The 20,958-nt window shown below is 36.5% G+C and overlaps 1 protein-coding gene across 1 annotated transcript; it reads left to right on the forward strand.

Moving 5' to 3' along the window:
• The first annotated feature begins 1,541 nt into the window (after window positions 1-1,541).
• LOC129269534 (zinc metalloproteinase nas-13-like) lies at window positions 1,542-19,616 on the forward strand. Its single transcript, XM_054907051.2, has 15 exons — window positions 1,542-1,842; window positions 3,030-3,086; window positions 4,687-4,714; window positions 5,189-5,269; window positions 6,257-6,388; window positions 10,264-10,381; window positions 11,772-11,950; window positions 12,125-12,343; window positions 12,777-12,809; window positions 13,501-13,632; window positions 14,467-14,484; window positions 15,190-15,309; window positions 16,182-16,313; window positions 16,868-17,008; window positions 18,056-19,616. Exons 1-15 carry the CDS (start codon window positions 1,786-1,788, stop codon window positions 18,265-18,267), a joined length of 1,659 nt encoding a protein of 552 aa, XP_054763026.2. The 5' UTR covers window positions 1,542-1,785; the 3' UTR covers window positions 18,268-19,616.
• Window positions 19,617-20,958: the final 1,342 nt, after the last annotated feature.

Below are 20,958 nucleotides of genomic sequence, written 5' to 3' on the forward strand. Positions count from 1 at the left end.
AAAATATAGTATCAAAATAATTGTCAGATGCATGTATACAATATTCAGAGAGAGAGAGAGAGAGGTGGGGAGGGAGTGAAAAGAAGAAGAAGAAGAGGAAGAAGAAGAAGAGAGGGAGGAGGAACAAAGAGTTTAGAGAACTGGGGTCGAATGAAAAGAAAGAGAGGGGCAATAAAAGAGATGAAGCATGACATTAAAAAAATGCAAATTCTACTACAATGAATACAGTTGATAAACTAGCATATAGGAATAAACAATATGAACAGTACAAAAGCAATTAATTGCATATTTTTTATGTATGTCCTACCATGAAATTAAATTTGCTCTGAATATGGTTATACGCACAAATAACCTCACACACCTTTTGCCACGATTGTTTAAATCGGTAATCCAGGCTGAAAATGATAAAATCAAAGTTCTGAAAATATCATCAAAATCGGACAAGTTATGACATTCTGAAACTTTGCTTTATTTCGCTTCTCCTTGACCTTGGGAATGCGCAATTAACAAGTTGATGATGTAATTTCCCCACTTATTTTTTTGTATGTTATTGTATAAGATTGTATTTATTCATTTTTTCTTACCTACGAATGAACAAAAAATCACTACTAATGTTAAATACTAATTGTTGAAACTTATTTTTGTTACATGGGAGACATATAAGAATCTGAAATAATTATGATTTCATATTTAGAAAATGAAAAGTGGGGACATGACATCATTGAGCCTACCATGGCATCATCTCAATTTTCTTTATGTCCCTTAGGCCATTACATGTAGAATATTTAGAGAAAAAAAGAATGCATCATGAAGAGTAATTTTCCCTGAAAAATAATACTTTGTAAACATTTCTAGCATGATATATCTTCGCAATATTACAATAATATTTTCAGAATTATTGACCAACTTTCATCAATAGTTAATGAGTGAGAACACTGTTCAAAAATCAAAAGATACATGTGTCAGTTACAATCGTTCTGCGAATGGCCCGAAAAATGAAGACCATATTGGCAATTTTGTATATCGACAACTCATCATCTATCATTTTGAACAGATAATGTTATTCTGATGTATGATTCTACATTAATATGTGCGTGTAATTTGACGGAAGGGTTGATAAAATCGTCGTCATATTATGTTTACTCACTCACACAGCAATAGAATAGTCCGTGTAACCAGGGAATTGATACTATGCACCTAGTCGCCAATGTCACCAAAATAATAAAACACATGAACGCTATATATGTGCTATTCAATGTAGTACGTTAAGAGTTAACCACATCAGGGAAAGGTCATCTACGGAACTGATCGGAAGTTACAATCATAAAAAGTTTATGCACCAGAAGGAAGAATAACACAATAGGGCCATATATTAAGTTCAAATCGTTGATGACATCATCTTGGTTTGGCTACCACCGGGATACCAAAAATGCTCATTCGCAATAGCCGTTCTTGCATCGCGGTAAACTGACTTCTGGTATAGCGGCTCCAAAAGAAATAAGAAAAAAAAATACCACCCACGGAAATGCAAACGCTTCGTCATTTCGGTTATGAAAAGTGTTAGGACTCAAAGTATAGTTCTTTGATCTCTACGAATACAGGACGGATTACTGAGAAAATACCGATTTTGTTGAGGAATCAGATTATGAGAGACGCAAGAATTGGAACAAACATAATAATTAAAACAGAAAAGTGCAATCTGTGGTATTGTTATTGATTTACACTTTCGCAACATCGATCAGACAACGGACTTTTGAGTGCAATAATAATTGTGCAACTTCCAGTATGGATTTGTCACTGATTTATGTGTGTATCAGCATTTTGTACATAGGTATCACTTTAGTAAGTATGAACAGATTTTCTCCAACTATAAATTCTGTTTAAAAATATTAATATTTCGTCATGCCTTTTCTATCAAATACAAAAAAAATAATAATGTTTAATGCTAAACCTAATTACGATTCGATCGCTTTGTGATTATCACAATTAAGTCCTTCATACCATACATAGCCAATAATTATTCAACGATCAGTTTTGGGTAATAATCGTATGCAATGTTTAATTGGTGTTAAAGATCGGTAATTTCCCTTCCTCCCCCCTCCCCCTTATTTCTTTATATTTCTTCGTTTTTATCATTCCCTTTTGAAGAGTGTTTACCAAAACTATAGTCTCTCTGAAATTGTTGATTTTACTCTGTAAATAAAAAACCTATGATTAATCAGGTTTATTTTTTTATTAATCTATTAGTAGGCCTTTATCTCGACCTTTCACTTCCATTTCTTTTTTTTCTTCATTTTATTATTTTCCCGTTTTTTCTTTAAAAAGTGCACACTCGGTTACCAAGAATGGCAATACCATTTCCATTTCTTTAATGTAGGACAAAAGAAAACTATTACTTAAACACCTTGCTCCAGGGCAAATTCATGTTCTCATCAAAAAAATATATTGTTACTGGTAGAAACAATAGAGGCCTATATTTATGATAGAATCTTTATAATGATAAACAGACTTGTGAGTGGATCAGATTTCAAGAACAATTCGAAATTCAGGTACACAGAAGAAAAAAATTATTTTCGATAAATGAGAGTTCATAAACGTGGCATCATTGTGAAAATGAACTTCACAACATCACATTCATATATAAAATGAAGGGTATTTCTTTTTTATTCCCGAAACTTAGGCCCATACCATGCTGTTTTTCTTCTTTCGTTCAAAATAAGTTAACGATGACTCACACTACACTCTCCAAAAGGATTGGTCAGAATAACCAATATTAATAAGTGTCGTATCGGCAAAAATTGTCGAAATCAACCAAATTATTGGATAGAGTCTTGAAGAATTTCGGTTTCTGTCATGACCGGTTTCATATCCACCTATAAAAATTCGTTATTTTGACCATTCTGTCTTCTTACTGATGTTATGCTGAAGTTGCTTTTCTTAATCTTCTCCACCCCCTCTCTCTCTCCCCCTCTCTCTTGTTCTCTCACCCCCCCCCCCTCTTTTTTATCTCTCTCTCTCCCTGTTCACAGGCGGAGTATAACGAGAAAACTGGTTTTGTGAACGCCCAGGGAGTGCCGAACGGTGGGGTGAGTATTGACGAGTAACATTGACCTACAGTTCATGCTGTTTTCTTTCTTTGTTCAGATATATAAATTGGAGGGAAAACAGTCACACTTATCTCCCATCGCGTGAATGAAAGTAAAATCCGAACTTGATTCTAGACGGAAAAATGTTTTATGAATAATGTATGAAACAAATCTAGTTTTAGCACTGTGAAGAAAAAAAAATCGGTTGCTTTTGAATTGTAGATATTTTATCGTGCATAATGGTAAATTTTCGCAGTGTAGATATATACTGTATGCCATACTAGACATTCTTTTAGAAGAGAAAACAATAACAAAATTAATCGAAAATCTTTCATATATTCAAATTATTTCAGATCAAAACAATCATATTAGTAGCCTCTAAATTGGGCGATTTCCATCTTTGAACTGAAATGTTTCGGTTCACAGTACTTTAGACAATGGTAACAATGAGATTGATACATTATTATGTAGATAATTTGATTTATCTTTTCGGTTTATTCTTTTATTGATATGAAACACTGGTTATTTGATTAAAAATTTAGAGATATCTGTCAGCATACAATTTTTAGTATACAGTGCGTCCCACAAAAAACGAAACCGAGATTTATCGATGATTTATCATAACTTAATCACAAATACAATAGACAAATGACCTACCATTGTAAAGCTTAGAATCTCATCTTTCATCTGAAATTATTCAGATTATTTCTCATTCACGCATGAGTGAGCAAAAACAATTTGAAAAGGGGATACCAAAAAGTCACTTGGCGGGCTGTATCTGGGTTTCAAAAAGAAAACCACATTTTTAAAAAGTTCAATATCTGCTCTTTAATTTGATACCTCAATTAAAGAAAATGGTCAAGAAATAAGAAAGTTCTAGTTATTTGAAACAAGGCTTGATTTTCAATAATTTCATGAAATGAAGAGGTTTACAGGCTAGCGTTCAAACTCACTCGACACTCCGTTTTGTTGACGATCAGCCATGCATTAAGTCTTTTGTTACCGTGCGATAGCTTCTGTGATAAACCGGTGAAAAACACGTTTATTTAATGAAATTATGGAAATACAAGCATTATTTCGAGGGATCATAACTTTTTTACTTCTTGAACATTTTCTGTGATTGAGGTATCAAATAAAAGAGCAGATATTGAACTTTTTAGTCATGTGACTTTCTCTTTGAAATTCAGATACCCCCCGCCAAATGAGTTTTTGGCATCCTTTCTTCGAATTGTTTTTGCTCACTCATGCGTGAATGAGGAATAATCTTAGTAGTATCAGATGAAAGAAGATATTCTAAGCTTTACGTTGGTGGGTCATTTGTCTATTGTATTTATGATTAAGGTATGATAAATCATCGCTAAATCTCGGTTTCGTTTTTTGTAAGACGCACTGTATATCGTTTTGGGGCAAAATATATACAAATTTGTAGCCTAATCATGTTGAGAAAAATGTATGTGTCTGTAGATTTATAATCCTAGAAAGAATTCTGATCAAAAGACATTATATTCTTTTACTCTTCTTGGGATATATTAATAATCATGTTTAGAATCATGCGTTAAATCATGTGTTTAAAGATCCATTACTCCTTTCCCCTACTTAGATGGACATCGCACCACCATCGTTTGAAGGTAATTCATAAATAGCTCCCTTTTTAACAATTGAATGTAAAAACTGTAGCCATGCCAAAATATCAAACATATTATAACAACTCCCTATTTCAGAACCATATTGGTTCTGAAAGTTCCATTGATTTTGACCAAAAATTTCTGCGTTTTGACACTTAATTAAATAAAAAAATCATATATCTCCAAGCAGAACGCCGATTAGGCCTATAGATACGAATGAAAACCTAATAATTATGTGACCAAGTTTTGTGTGCAATGAAAACAATATCATTTTTATTTTATGATAATCATCCATTATCTTAAAATTATCTGACTATTGGATAAGGAAAAAAAAGTATGTACAAGAAACTAAAGAATAACCAAATGTAATAAGAGATTCACTCAACTTTTATTTTACTGTCAACCTATTGCTTGGCAATGCTTCTGATATTATGCATGTGACTGATAATTATTGTTGCCCATCCCTTTCAAACACAGAAATTCGGAATTTTGGCACTGCAAAAAGCGGTGATGCATTCACAAACATTTTGAAAAGAAATGAAGTCGTAAATTCAACTGGTAAGTATCACTTTTTTATCATACTTCCTTCCTTTTCAAATATACCTTCTACTGTATATCATATCTTCTATTTTCTGCCCTCATAAATGCCTCGATCACGTTCCCACATCCCCCTCTCTTTCTCCCTCACACCCATTGTAATTTTAAAAAATGATAATATTGTGTTTAATACATCAAGTATATAATGTATTTATATCTTTTTTATATAAGCGTTTGTATATACGGGTGACTGGTGACCATTTCTTGTACTTATAATTACATATCCCTGTGTAGCTGACGGGTTACCACCTGTAAGAACGTGTTCCAATCGTTCGTAAAGTGGCGCGTAATTTTACGTACAGCTTTCACCCACACCAGTCCACTGACCTGATGATGAGTCAGTTAAGGTTACGCACCCTTTATGAACGACTGGAACATGTTCTTATAGGTGGTAATTCCGTCAGCTACACAGTGATATGTAATTATAAAGACAAGAAATGGTCACCAGTCGTGCATAAAGTCATTCGTAAACAGCAATATTAAACACCCAACAGTACAGGTAATGCATCACCTCTCTCGAGTTCTCTCAAGGGAGCATCCAAGCAAGCCTGGGAATCACCTGGGTGAAGAATGGCGAAAGTAGATAACTGCACTGTCAAAGGAACTTTAGTGACGAGTGAATCAAGAGGATTGGAGGAAAAATTTGCCGACATTTCTGGGTTCTATAATGAAAAATTGACCTTTATTTGCACTTTATTAGCCACAAATTGAGTGATTATAATTATTTATCAAAACAAAAATCGGCGAATCACATAATTATGAAGTAGGCCTATACGGACTTTTCGCAAAATATATGGTATCAGACATGTCAGAGGGGCCTGCTGACCCCCCCCCTCCCCCAACAATATAGATACCATGTCTCTTCACATTGATTTACTTAAAGGCTCAGTTTTGTTGGTTTATTTTCAGTGTTATGTTATTTTTGTTTTACTTTATCGTTTGTTGTAGAGTTGTGTCTGGAGCAGGGGGACATCCCCGTTCCGTGTAACAGCAACAATCGTCAAAGACGAAATGCACTACGCAACCGAGGAGCGAGGTGGATTAATGGGATCGTTCCATACGTTATCGACGGCTACTACGGTAAGGAAAGTATCAGCACAGAATCATGAAATTGTACAGTGGCGTAACAGGCGGGGGGGGGGGGTTCTTCCCCCCCCCCCCCACGGAGGAGTTCACCGGGAAACTAAATTAAAAAAAACGGGAAAAAGAAAAAAAAGGAGAAAGAAAGAAAGGGAAGAAGAAGTGAAAGAAAAAAGAGGAAAGGGGAAAAGGAAAGGGAAAAAAAACTAAGAAAAAAACACAAGGGAAAACGGGAAAAGGAAGGAACGAAGAACATATGAGAAAGAACAACTCTCCTCGATATGCAAATACATTAGCATGATTAGGGAAATAAATTAAAGATGACAAAAAGGCAAACAAAAACGGGAAAGGAAGGTAAAATGGAATGAGCAAAAATCTAAATTGGAAAAAAAAAGGGACAAGATAACACTACCGGGCTGCCGAGGATTGAAGATAACGAGCGGGAAAAAATTGATGGTATATATAGCATAATGTCGTATGAAAGACTATCATAAACTTGCTGAATCTCCAAAGCTACCGGGGCCGGCTCTGTCCAAGAGTCAAGACCCATGCAGTGGGGGCTCTTCATATGTAACCTTTAAAGGGCTCTATAACGGGCCCCTTTAGGCACTAGCGTACGGGGGGTGGTTCCACAACCAAGGGGAAATAAAAGAAAATAAAGGAGGCAGCAAAATGGGATGGATGAAAAAAATATATGACATATTTGCTATATATGATGTAAAACTCTATCACATTATTAGAATTTCATTTCAAAAGGCAATTTTTCTTTCTGGCTCGCTTCGCTCGTTGGCAACTTTTTACAAATTTTCCCACATTTGCTATGGTGTGCCCCCTAAAAATATTGGGATAATAACGGTACACAACTGCAATTAATTTATGTGTTGTGTGAAAGCTATATAAATATACATGCAATTCGATTAAAATTAGAGGCCATCTGTAAGGTTTAAAATGGCTTTAATATCATGAGGTTCCGGGGCTCCGCCCCGGACCCCACCCATAAAGCCCTGTTGAATGGATGAGTTTGGCCCCCAAAAGTTCTATAACCAAACAAAAAAAAAATGAGGAAAGAAAGAAAAGCAAAGCAAAAGTGTATTATATTTTTCTGAAGATCACGTCAAAATCTATCTTCTTGTTAGATTCTCATGAAAAGGTGATTTTTTATCTCGCTCGCTTCGCTTGCTCGGGAATTATATTAAGCTACTTCTTGTCACAAGCGCCATACTGGGCCCCCTCCAACGTTGCCAGAACTGGCATAATTATGCTTTCTTGCATAATTTCGACCCTTTTAGCATAATTCTGGCATAATTTCGACCCTTTCAGCATAATTTTGGGCATAATTAGACTTTTTTAAGCAAAGAATTTGGCATAATAATACCATATTTAGCATAATTTGGATCTATTTGAAGATTGAAGACCTTTTTTTTTTTCTTCTTCTTCTTATTTGCTTGTCAATTTTTTTTCTGGTACGAAATTTTTTTGGCTTGTCAAATTTTTTTGGCGGACGGTTTTGCCCCCCCCCCCCCTGTGGAAAATCCTAGGGTCCAAAACGGTTTGGCATAATTTTTCGCGATTTAGCATAATTTCGCTGCTCCTCTGGCATAATTGGATTTTTTCCACTGGCCACACTGGCCCCCTCGAGCATAATTTATAGAGCTTCGCCCTGATGCGCACAATCATAACAAAAATCATGTTCACCGTGGCGTACAAAAAAGAGAGAAGGGTGAAATATGATATTATCTTTTTAACATTATGTCAAAATCTATCACAAAATTTAATTTTTGCAATAAAGATGTCAACTTTTTTTTGCCCGATACACCATATCGCCCCCTCAAAATTTTTGCCTTATGACGACATTGCCTGTTCCATGATATGACCGGGAAATTTTTGGCTCTTGCCCCCCCCCCCCTTGCCACCGACCCCTGTTACGCCCCTGAAATTGTAAAAGATCATTTTTATTATTAACAGTCAAAACCTAGTTACTTATGACAACCGGTGTGTTGGTTCAGTTGGTAGAGCGTTCGTCTCACAACCGGGAGGTCGGGGATTCAAACCCTGGCCGCGTCAGACCAAAAGACGTAAGATGGGAGTTGCTAGCTGTTACCCTGTTGGGCGTTCAACGGTTAACATGGTTAAAGGGATCGTCGATCTGGCGCTGCACAGCGGCTGCCGGGCCAACGATCATTTGTGTAAAATTAATTTTCGGAGTATTTCATTTCTGATGTCTATTTCGAACAATAAAATATGGAATTTTTTTGTAAGCCTGAATAAGAGTCGCCTTCCACATGTCTTCAATCAAGTTCGATGTTTTTTTTAATCAAATTATAACTATAAATTGCATATGGTATCGATATTTCTCTCTTTTCTTATATAAATTTCCATCGTACTCGTATCATGCAATATCCTAAATCTAAAATATACTACTTCATAATAATGACGATGATGATGATGATTATAACGAAAACGATGATGAGTGGTTTTGATGGTGATCATAAATGAATAATAATGATAATAATAACAATAATGATAATAAAGAATAAAATGTATAAAACAATCAATGAATACATACCTTAATGAAATTATTTTTTTGTTCAATTATTGGTTTCCAGTGTAAAAAATCAGTGTTACTTTTCATAGTTTCCATATATATTCTCGCAATATCGACTGCATTGTACAACTGTATTGATTCTATTCAAAATGATCAGAATTAATGTCCTCTTATAAACGAATCATTTCGAATACTATGATGAAATTGTTTAATTGCGACTGTGTATATTCTTATTCCATTACACACCAGGACAGATCCTGCCACCCCCCCCCCCCCGCCCCGACCACTTTGGGATAGGAGAGGAAGTAGTGGATATATCCACACTAAAATCGTGGTGTAGCGGCTCTGACTCTCGCCTTGTAATCAGAGGGTCGTGTGTTCGAATCCCACCGCGGTCCAGCGTCTTTTGGCAAGGCGTCAATCCACACTTTGCCACACTCCACCCAGGTGTTAAATGTGTACCCGTAGGATGCAAAAGCCTATGTAGTATGCTAAAATGCTCCCCAGTGAGTGGAGAAAGTGCATACAAAGCTAGGATCCCGTGAAAGGGGTAATAATAATTGAAAAGTAAAGCGCTTAGAAACAAAATGTAATAAGCGCTATATAAATCTTACAATTATCATCTATTATTAGATTAGTAATGCAGATCTTCTTTCCTTCATGACGTTACTGCACTTTCATGATTCTAGCTGATACAATGGCATAATGATATATAATGGAAGTGAGTTGCGGAATTCCCATACTTCCTGCATAGTTCATGCATAAGAAAAACATGGCCGCATGTGTCTTCTAAGTCATTTCCGAACTTCAGATGGATAAAGGCAATTGTGAGATCTAATCGAATGACAAATAAATCCCAAATACACGATGATTTGCATACCAAACGTATTTACCAAATTACATATTATTATGCTTTAAAAAATTTAAAAAGGAGAAGAAGGGAAATCAAGAAGTTTATAAAAAAAAAACATAAAGAAAAGGATGAGGGGGAAAAAAAATGGAAAAAAAATGGTGATGGTGTTGATGGTGGTGGTGTTGTTGATGGTGGTGGTGTTGATGGTGGTGTTGATGGTGGTGGTGGTGGTGGTGGTGGTGGTGGTGGTGGTGGTGGTGGTGTTGATGGTGGTGGTGGTGGTGGTGGTGATGGTGATGGCGCACTGGTCGTGGTAGTAGTCGTAGTCTCCCCATCCTCACCCTTGTTATTATTACCGCCACTATCTTTATCATATCTTTCTTCTGCACACGTTTTAAGAGTAGAAATGGCCATATTACTTGTCTATTCTTTTTTTATTCAGTGATTGAGTATTTGATTTTGTTTCCCAACTATCAGATCGCGCAACAAGACAGCGCATCCTTCGAGGGATAGAACGTTACCACGAGGAAACATGTATCCAATTTGTTCAGAGGACAAATGAACAAGACTACATTCACATATTTCCTGGGATCGGGTAAGAAAGGCAGTGTTGAGTGGATTCTTAAGGAAGTCAATACTCAATTAGTAATTCTGAGGTAACAAATACAGGCCATACTCGAAATATGTGTGAATGTTTTGAATCACATAATATCAGATGAAGGAAGGCAGGAAGGAAGGGAAGGGGAGTGAAAGAAAGAATAAAAAAGAAACAAACAAACAAAGAAATAAAGAAGGAATGGAGGAAGAAAGGGAAAGGAGAGAGAAAGGAAGGAAAAGACGAAGAGGGAAAGAACTATGAAGAATGGGAAGAGAAGAAAGGGAAAACGGAAGGAAGGAGGAAAAGTGAAGGAAAGGTGAACATGTGAGGGATCGAGGGGTTGTCACAATAGAATGGGAAAGGAATGAGAGAAAGGGGAAGGGCAAAAGAAGTAGGAAATTGAGGGAGAATATTATGAGTGAAAAGGAAAATCTTAATTTAAAAATAAAGAAAACATTAAAAGAAACAAATAATTCATCCCATAGCCAAGTGGAACGAGATGGTTCCTATACATGGGAATCACATAATTCAGAAGCAAACACAACCGGGCTGCAGTGCAGAAGAAAAAAAGGGAATGGGAAGAAATAATGGAATGACAGGTATGGATAAGTCCATACTAGTTATAGGCTTGCTTGATTTCATGCAGCAATAACCATGATAACGGTCATAATCAGGATGAAAATAACTTTGAGAGCTACAAAGGTTTCGTCCAGACCCCCTGAACAATCATTGTTTCTGTATCCAAGGGCTATAAGATTTTTAAAGTGCGTATGAAAAAAGTTTAGTTTAACACTTACTATATATGTAATATACAGAGGCTAAACTTGGTACAGGTCTTGAGATGACGATATGAATGTCAACAAATCTTTCCGCTTGAGTGAGCAGCAATTACTTTTGAAAAGTTCGTGAAAAAATGATTTGCGCAGAAACTGGAAATAGCACTTATGGATACAAGTAGATACCAATTATGAAGATCACATGCACTTTAGCTAATATTGATTGGAGGATATATCTACCCTTTTAATTGATTGCCTTGGCAAAAACATTCCTTCGAGCGCCACTGACCCCCACCCCCCCCCCCCCCCCACAGGCCCACATACAAACCCTCACACACGACGATCGCTATGATATCTGATATTTAGCATTTATTCGCATAAAATATCCAATGATTTTTTTTTTGCGGGGGTTCTCTCTTTCTCTTATTGTCATGTCTGGGAAAGTAATTAAAAAAAAACGCCGACTCCTGTTACGCCCCTGAGAGAAGGGTTACCATGGTTACGGTTGCATGAGATCAGCTACTGGTATTCACAATTTGACAGTGCCTGACCCTGTATGTTTACAAACTTAGTTTGGCTATTTTTATTTATTTTCGATGCATGTAATTCAGGTGTTATTCCCTGGTCGGTCGTGTCGGGGGACAACAGCAGGTTTCTTTGGGAGTTGGATGTACTACGATCTTGGGTACGATCATCCACGAGCTTATGCATGCTATTGGATTTCACCACGAGCAAACACGAACAGACCGCGATGATTTCGTCTACATCTACTTCCGAAATATCATAAGTGGTAAGGGAAATAAGTTGGATGTTTAGTTGCTAATACCATGCATAAATCTTCGGATTTCGGGATAATTTTTGAGTAAAACTTTTTAGGACACTTAAAAGTATAAATACATATTTGCAGTGTAATATAGAAAATGTACGATTTCAAAAATAAGAAGAAAAAATGCTCTCGTTGCAGGTCTGGAGTACAACTTTGATAAGTACGAGCAAACCTCCATTGATCATCTTGGTACCCCTTACGATTACTTCTCTGTGATGCACTACAGTATGTACGCTTTCTCTAGAACTCCGCAGGTTGACCCAACAATCGTGGCTCGTGACACGAGGTACCGACTGGATTATCGTACCGACTTCAGCGAAAATGACATCAGGAAGATCAACATCTACTATGAATGTCGTGAGTTGGTGATAGAGGGATAAAGGGGAAGTTCATCATAACGAAAAGTTTGCTGTCAAAAAATACAAGAAAAAAAATCATACAAAATATTGGGGAAAGTTTGAGGAAAATTTATCAAACGGATTAAGAAAGTTATTTGATTTTTTTTTAATTTGAAACGTCATTTACGTACAGCTGCCCCAATACGTGATGTAATATAAAATCCATAATCCATATTTTTGTTAGTGGTTCCTAAGAAACCATTCCAAAAAATAATCAATCAATCAATCGTCAATACAATAGCCCCAAACGTTACTTTTGATCAATGCCTTAGTTTCCTATGGTTTCCATACATTTCTGAGCATTATGCGCTAAAATTTGATTTTGCTCAGCAAACAACTAACAGCTCCTGATAAGTTACATAACTTATATTCCTATTTTTTCTCCCACTCAGCCTCAAAAGACGAGACCACTGTCAAACCTCCTGGTAAGTATTATTATGCTGAATATATCTCGAGGAAGAGGATAGAGGAATTTTCGACCCCTCCCGAAATTTGACCTGTTTAAAAATAAAGTAGGATTTAAATCAACACCAGTCATGAATTAATAGATTAATATTTAATAGATTAATATAAAATCCAATAAATCAACCAAAGACGGAATCAAAGCACTTACTCGTGAGCTCCTTCATTAATCTGTACAGTATTACTTGTGGATCCAATGGTCTTTTTAATCAAGTGCTTTCACATCTTATTCAGCCATAAGGTGGTGTACATATTTCACTTCATAAAAAATGTTCTCACTCGATCGATACTCCCTCCGTTGCGTACCATTCAGGGAAAAATTTTCCAATAGTAATTGATCAAGATAATGGGATCATTTAATGAAGAGCTATATAAAATTTCAAATAGTATTTTCCCCTATGGTGGGAGAGATAATGTGATCGCCTATAAAAGGTATAGCTTTATGCAATGATAGGATGTACTGCAATGAGCAATGATGGGGATAATTATAATTATGCACCTTCCATCTTATTTTATTTCTTTTTAAAACAGTTGCGATTGATGAAAATAAATTAGATACCTTAGCATCCCATTTACTTTCAAAGGGCTCCATCAAATGATAATACAAAAAAATAACAAATGGCATAAATAATGTGATTTTTTTTTTACTGTCAGCGCCGGATGAAGAATGTATGGATATGAATCAGGGTTGCTCTTTCTGGACTGAATATTGTGATACTAACCGCTGGGTTAGTACCAATTGTAAGCTCAGCTGTAAAGTCTGTACTCCGACTACCACGACTACGGGTTAGTAATTGATATGTCTATACAAAATGTACATTTTACTGTTATTTTCTTTATTTTCAATTATTTCTCATTCATTTGTTATTTTTTTATTAAGCAGGTTAATCATAATTATATCAGCTGATGTCTGTGATGATGATGACTTTAACAACAATGATTAAGAACCCGTGGTGATTACGATAAAAAATGATCATCATAATAACGACAAAATTGAAATTATCATCATCATGATATTCTTCATCTGTAAATTCTTCTTCTTCTTCTCCTCCTTCTTCTTCCACTTCTCCCCCTCTTCTTCATCATCTTCTTCATCGTCATCATATTTCTCTTCTTCTTTTTCTTCTTCTTCACCACCATCACTTTCATCGCAATCCCTATCATGCCTATCCGCTGTCTTCACGAATATTAATTAATAGGCCTATACATGTTTCTCCAATCTATTCTGCTTTACATTATTGTTATCCAATTAGCTTTCTCTTGTTGCTGAATCGCATCTAAAATTGAAATGCATACCTTTCTTGTATTATACTTGGTCTACTTTACAACTCTTTGTACCATTTACATTTGAATGTGGATGAAGGAAAAAAACAATTAACTGTTATTGTTCCCAATATCAGAATTATCATTATTATCATTATTGTTATCACAGGATGAACACACTGTAAGAACTACATGTTCTTTTAGTATTGTGCAGTTGTTATCATAACAAGGCTTTATGAAACGGGACCCGGAAATTCCAATCGCTACTGTTTGAAGCATGTTTTTATTTCCTGATTATCATCACATTTTATGATTTAAAATCAAATCCGTATTTTTTTGTTACTTTTACTTTTAAAGGAACCGGTGGAAATGATGGTGAGTTGATCAATATTCTTGACGATTATTCTGTCAAACAGAAAACATGATTTACCATATTGAAGTCTGTGTAGAGGTGCTAGGTATATGTTACTGGGGTAAAACTCTATCAAAGCCATGCATTCTACACTGAAAAAACGGCGGTATTAAAACCGTGCCACTATGATGTGGCAGAGGACCACGTATTTTACACCATCAGGGGCCGTGGAACGGTTTTGAAAGTGGTGGGGGGGGGGGGCTGACCATGCAAAAATCAGATGGTCATTTTTACGTTTTTTTACAAGATTTTGGAAAAATGGGAGCTGAAGCCCCCCCCCCCCCCCTCGCGTTTCCACGGCCCCTGACCATCACACTCACAGTGTTAATTTATCACTCATTTGTGTTGTAATCAGATATATCAGTTAATATAACGGGTGTTGTGTTCAAACTCACTGGTGTATTTAACACCTCAGGATTTGCTGTTCATTTTCACATCGTTATCTATACATATCATAATGGTTACAGGCAAAATTGTGCTTCCTTCTACTTTCCGGCTATTTTATCTTGATCCCGTTCCATTTAGGGGTACAAGTCAAAGTTAAACTTTCTTCTTTCATTGTATTCGGTTTATAAATGACATAGTTTATCACGATCAGACGATATTTTGTTCTGACAGAAACTACATCAGATATTCTTATCAGATATCCCATTCTCACGATCTCACAGATTGCACAGACAATCATGATAATTGCGAACACTGGGCTGGAGTGGGAGAATGTGAAGTCAACCCTGCTTGGATGTTGGTTAACTGCAAAGTTAGTTGTGATGAGTGTGTCACCGGCACAGGTAAGCACAAAAAGCTGGTCCCAGACAGTGTCATGAAGGAATATATTATTTCAGTGAAAAGACCATTTGTATCGCACGTTAATCACGAGATGCCGCATGCAGGCTTCTTGTTTGTAAATTGATTATCAAGCTTTTTGACTTCAGTCTAATCTATTTTGCACAGTGAAAAAGCTGTTTGTGATTTTTATGAAAGGCTGTTTATTATGAACCTCACAGTATAGTTGTTTAAACAGTTTAAACAAGTGTTTGAAATCTTAGACAACAAAGTTGTCTTTTTGATGATATAAGTTCTCAATGAATAAGCATGGTTAAATTGTTGAACAACTACTGTACGATTCATACACAGCGTTTTACTGTGTTTTTTAGAGTGTATACCATAAAAAATATATAATTTATGAATAGCGATCCGAATAATAAGGCTTTTAAGTTGTACATTTACATTCTAGGTTGATAGATTAGACAACACCGCCTTTTATTTTTTTTTATTTTATCATGAGATTTTCCATGAACCCATGCAGTCATCATGGATTCGATCGTTTCATGTCTTCATCTTCATGATCTTAACTCCCAGTTACTGGGACATTTACATACCAATCAAATCACTTCATTGTTCTCATCCTGGCAGGTAGCCATTTAACACCTGGATGGAGAGTGTCAAATGTGGATTATAGTGTCTTGCCACATGATTGGGTTCGAACCCTAGGTCCTTAGATTTAAGACTCTCGTGACTGAAACACTAAACAACGACACTGCATTTACTTTATCATGTTTACAGTTATCCTGTATACACTCGTAAAGTATCAAATCCCCATAAGCAGATGGCATATCTTTAGAGGCTGTTTCATAATTATCTCATTGCTTTTTTAAAACAGAAAATTGCAAAGACCAGGACGAGAATTGTGAAGTGTGGGCCAAGTACAGACAATGCACTGAAAACCCAAGTTACATGTTAGAGTTCTGCCCCCGTTCATGTGGACAGTGCGGTGATGGCGGCTTCATGGAAGGTAAGTCGAGAAATAATTTGGTAAAGTGTCCCATGGTATTACAAAAACCAATATAATTCATGCTTACTTGATTAATTATTACTGGTAAAATAAAACCATGCTTTGGGCTCAAAAGCATATATTTATGACATGTCATTCCGGCGACTAAAACTATTACGGGGAATGGGGTGTCGTGATCATGAATGGAGGCCCCTTTCCCTTCAGAAAAAAAAATGGCACAGTTTACAACCATCCATAGACGGTTCTGCAGAAATGGACGTATGGCGGGGTGACCTAAAGGGGGTTAGGGTTTGTAGCTTGTCAGACTTTCCGGGAGAAAAACAAATTTCGACAGATTCTACTTCCATGTTGGGAATTGACCGTTTTCTTTTCCTTTTTATTGTTTGTGCGATTATTAGTATTCTTGCCCTAAATATTCGTCACCCATATTACGCAGAAACCGGCCCCAAATTTTCTTTCAAGTAATGGACACACAGACACAATTGCTGTACTCATTGTCGTTAATATTTACCAAATTTTACATCATGACGACACCGTACATTTTTTTTCCCCAGCCTGTGAAGATTACCACGAGAACTGTGAACACTGGGCCAGTATTGACCAGTGTCGACTAAATCCCGGATACATGAACTACGAGTGCAGGAAAAGCTGTAATCTCTGTGCTGCGAGCTCGCCGCTGGATTTGGTACCTCAAAGTAAGATTACTTATCTTGAAAATAAGATTATTATGTTTATTTATTTATTATTTATTTATTAAACAATATTTCTATAGGGTGCCCTTTCAGCAAAAGCTGGTATCAAAAGGGGCCCTAAAAGCATAAAAACAAAACATGTATATACAAGTGATAAAACCATACAAGGTAAAAACATTATTTAAATCATACATATTAGAACACATATAAGAAACCTATAGGCTTCGCTTTAACCCCTAAATTCAACATTATAAAGAATCGAAAAGCATTATTGAATGAAAATAATCGGAAGTATCACAGTGTTTTATGTAAACCCCGGTATAAAACATCAAGAGTTGGTTTAATTGGCACACGTGTCTCTCATTGGAATGATCCAGAGTAGAATTAATATTTGTTACACGTGAGGTTAAATGATACAATGGAAGAGCCGTGATATGTGAAATAGCTGTGGTATTGTAGTGGTTTTAACCCTCGATCGCCTTGTATCAGAGGGTTGAGTATTAGAGTCCCCGGGTCGAGTCCCACCTAGCTATCAGGGCACCTATATCGTCTTTTGGCAAGGCGTTAATCCACACTTCACCACACCCAGGTGCTAAATGGGTAGCCAATAGGACTTTGTTGTTGCTTGTCCAATACTGTGTGCGCCTCACTGCATGGCGACTGGCTGGAATATAATTTAATCCTTAGGGAGTGGAGGACGTGCATACATTGTGACTGATTGAAATTACTGATTGAATCCGATTCCCAGTGTAATGATAAGCGCTTAGATAAGTACAATGTACATGAATGTCTTAAGCGCAATATAAATAACCAGATAATCATTAATCCAATAGGGAATATATTACTATCGGCTACATTCGTGATTGAATTTCATCACTTTTTTTTTGGAGCAAAAAAAAAATCGAATAAAGAAATTGATTTTCTAAATTCTTATTGCAGAGCTTGCAATGCCTCGTAATTTGTACCATTGGCTTTCAGATAATATGCATGACTCGTGAGCAGTATACAATTAATAATGATATTCTATCATTATTTGTTCTTTCTCATCAGCTCAATGCCAAGATACCAGTGGTTACTGCAGTGTTTATGCTGAGGAAGGAATGTGCGAGTCAAGTCGAGACTACATGAGCCTCACCTGTCCCGATACTTGCAGCATGTGTCCTGATAAATCTTATCCCCCCAATAATGGGGGCTGTGAACTTCGATCTTTCTTCGGCTTTCTTGGCGTCTTAGTCGTACTCTCTCAGAGATTAGCTATGTAATATATAGGCCTTTAGGGTAAAATATGGTGATGCTAAAATAGAAGTATATGACGCACCTGAAGGCCCCACATTAAAGTAGGACCTATACATTTAAACTCTTTGAAATTTCCAGCCGGGGATGTGGCCCCCATGCTTCTGAAGGCTTCTTTATAGTCTGTTGGGGTATAATTTTGACATTACATTGTTTTTTTTTTTTCTGTTTTTATTATAACAAATTGAAATAAATCACAAAATTTACAAATGATTATTGAAGTTATTCATGACCTTATCCTTCATGACAAAAGTAATGATGAAAAATAGTTAAACGAACTCGTATGAACCTTTACGATAGATTAGATATATTATTTCTTGTATTTGTTTTTTGTACTTTTTCATTGCCTTTATCTGCTATAACTTTATGTGCCAATGTAATTTTCTTGTATATAGACGGAAGAGTATTTGTTTAAGTTATTAAAATTCTAGAGTAATTTATGCTAGTGTAAAGAAGTTAATACATTGTATATAAACCAGGGCGGATCCAGGATGGCAGTAGGGAGGTAATGATATTAACCGATATTGTAATTTTTCTGGGGGCAGACAAATTAGCTAATTACAGGGTGTGAACCCCGCCAATCCGCATTTTACAAAACAGTTTTGTAAATTAACTCATCTGCCCCCCCCCCCCGACCCAAAAAAAAAATTGATAGTAAAAAATCAAGCCCTTACTAAGTTGATAGATACTGCAATCATGGCAATCCGACATCTTTCTTCAATGAAAGCAAGGGGATGATGATAGTTCTAGAGGGGCTGAGGTTCCTGTATACACTCTAAAAACACTGAGTAAAAGTTTACCCAATATTGGGTAGAAAGGGAACATGCATGTTTGCTAGGTGTTTTTTTTTTACCCCATATTGGGCAAAATGAATGTTTTAAGGGTAAATTTCAACGCAACATTGCGTAAAATTCACAAAATATTTGGTATCTTTTTACCCAACCACTGACATGACTGAACATGCATGTTCCATTTTACCCAATATTGTGTAAACTTTTTTTTTAAGTGTAGCAGGAGTCATGTATAGCAGGAGTGCATCGATAGAAAATGACGTGTCCGTGCGCAACCTCCCCCTCCCTAGACCCTTATCTGATTTAAATTTTGGTGTATAAACCTTAAGTTAAGAGGGTTTTTTTTTTAAGTCAACAGTGCAAATTACCATAATCATCTGAAAATTTTATCAAAAATTAATTTAAAAAAGCGGTCTGAAAAATATTCTCTACCTGTGTATATAGTGCATCATATACAGTATTGTGTGCCGGAAGAAAACTAGTGGATCAGGTGGTCTAATATAAAGAGAAAGAATTAATATTTACAATTTTTATTGATTGTATGTGTTTTGTTTATGTTAAAAGTGGGATAGAAATAGAGAATAAAAAATGAACCCCCAAGAGAGAGAGAGAGAGAGAGAGGCAGAACTGTAGTCGACGAGGTCTAGGTTGGAGTCGATATTATGCATGCCTAATAGTAATGCAACTGATATTGAATTATTCTTAATCTTTGATTATATAAGCTTTAATTTCCATCTAGTTATTACCATCTTTAATAAATGTATTCCTGTAATGATTCGTCTTCATTTGAAAGTGCAGATCCGACAGCTACGTCAGCTGGAACCGCGATGTGTCACCCCCTTCCGTGGGGCACCTTCATTGACGAGTGGATACCATGCGTGACAAAAAAAAGTAAAAGGATGTCTTTTAAAAGATAGGGAACGTTACGTACGTAACGTAATAAGGGTGTCAAAAAACTAAGACAATGAAAAAGGGTACATACTTCGCTAGGAAAACTGCGTGTTTACGGTCCAATTTGCAAGAGTATAAAAATACTAAAATACTTTATAAAGGATGTACTTTTTGCCCCATACGGGTAAGGGTCCCATTTGAGCGAGGTGTGTGATGGGGTGGTACTAAGCCCAAAATGAAAGTAAAGGTAAAGCCGGCGTCCTTGATCACTCACGTCCGTGACATAACAATTAAGATATCGTCATGATCGAATTGTACTTGTTTATCATGTTTATGGGGTCAATTCGGGGAATACTTGTCAAGGGGAGGCCTACGGTTTTGTTTCCAATACTTATTAAGGGTAGGGTTTCACACGCCAATACTTGTTAAGGGTGCATTTTCAGAACAAGAAAAATACTTGTTTAGGGTGCTTTTTGAAACCCTATGGTCACGCATGGTATCCACTCGTCAATGGAAGTGCCTCCCCCCGCGGGCCCACTTCTCAGGGCTGGGGCATATCTAGCTCCCCCCCCCCAAGGTGTGAGGGTGAATTTTGACCAAGAGGACCATCGCCCGTGAGCCGCGAAGCGGTGAGCAGATTTTTATTCTAATAGGTGAAATTTTAATATACTGAAGACCTGCAAAAGTACCCGTTGGCAGTGACTTAAATAGAATACATGTCTCACCAATCAAATAATGCGAGCACGATCAAAGCACGAGCTAAAAAGTAATTTCTCGACCTGAAAGCACATTTGTAATTAAATCATAAATAGGATTTTTAGGGTTTATATGCCTAACTTATTGATGCGAGCGCGAAGCCCGAGCTGAAAATTGCATTTTCCGACCTGAAACCTGGACACTCTAAGCACGTACTGTTTGTTATCATGAACAATATGCGTATCTCACTAAAACTTCATGCGAGCGCGAAGGTGAGCTGTA

This window comes from Lytechinus pictus, chromosome 2 (genome assembly GCF_037042905.1).
Source record: "Lytechinus pictus isolate F3 Inbred chromosome 2, Lp3.0, whole genome shotgun sequence".
Lineage (NCBI taxonomy): Eukaryota > Metazoa > Echinodermata > Echinoidea > Temnopleuroida > Toxopneustidae > Lytechinus > Lytechinus pictus.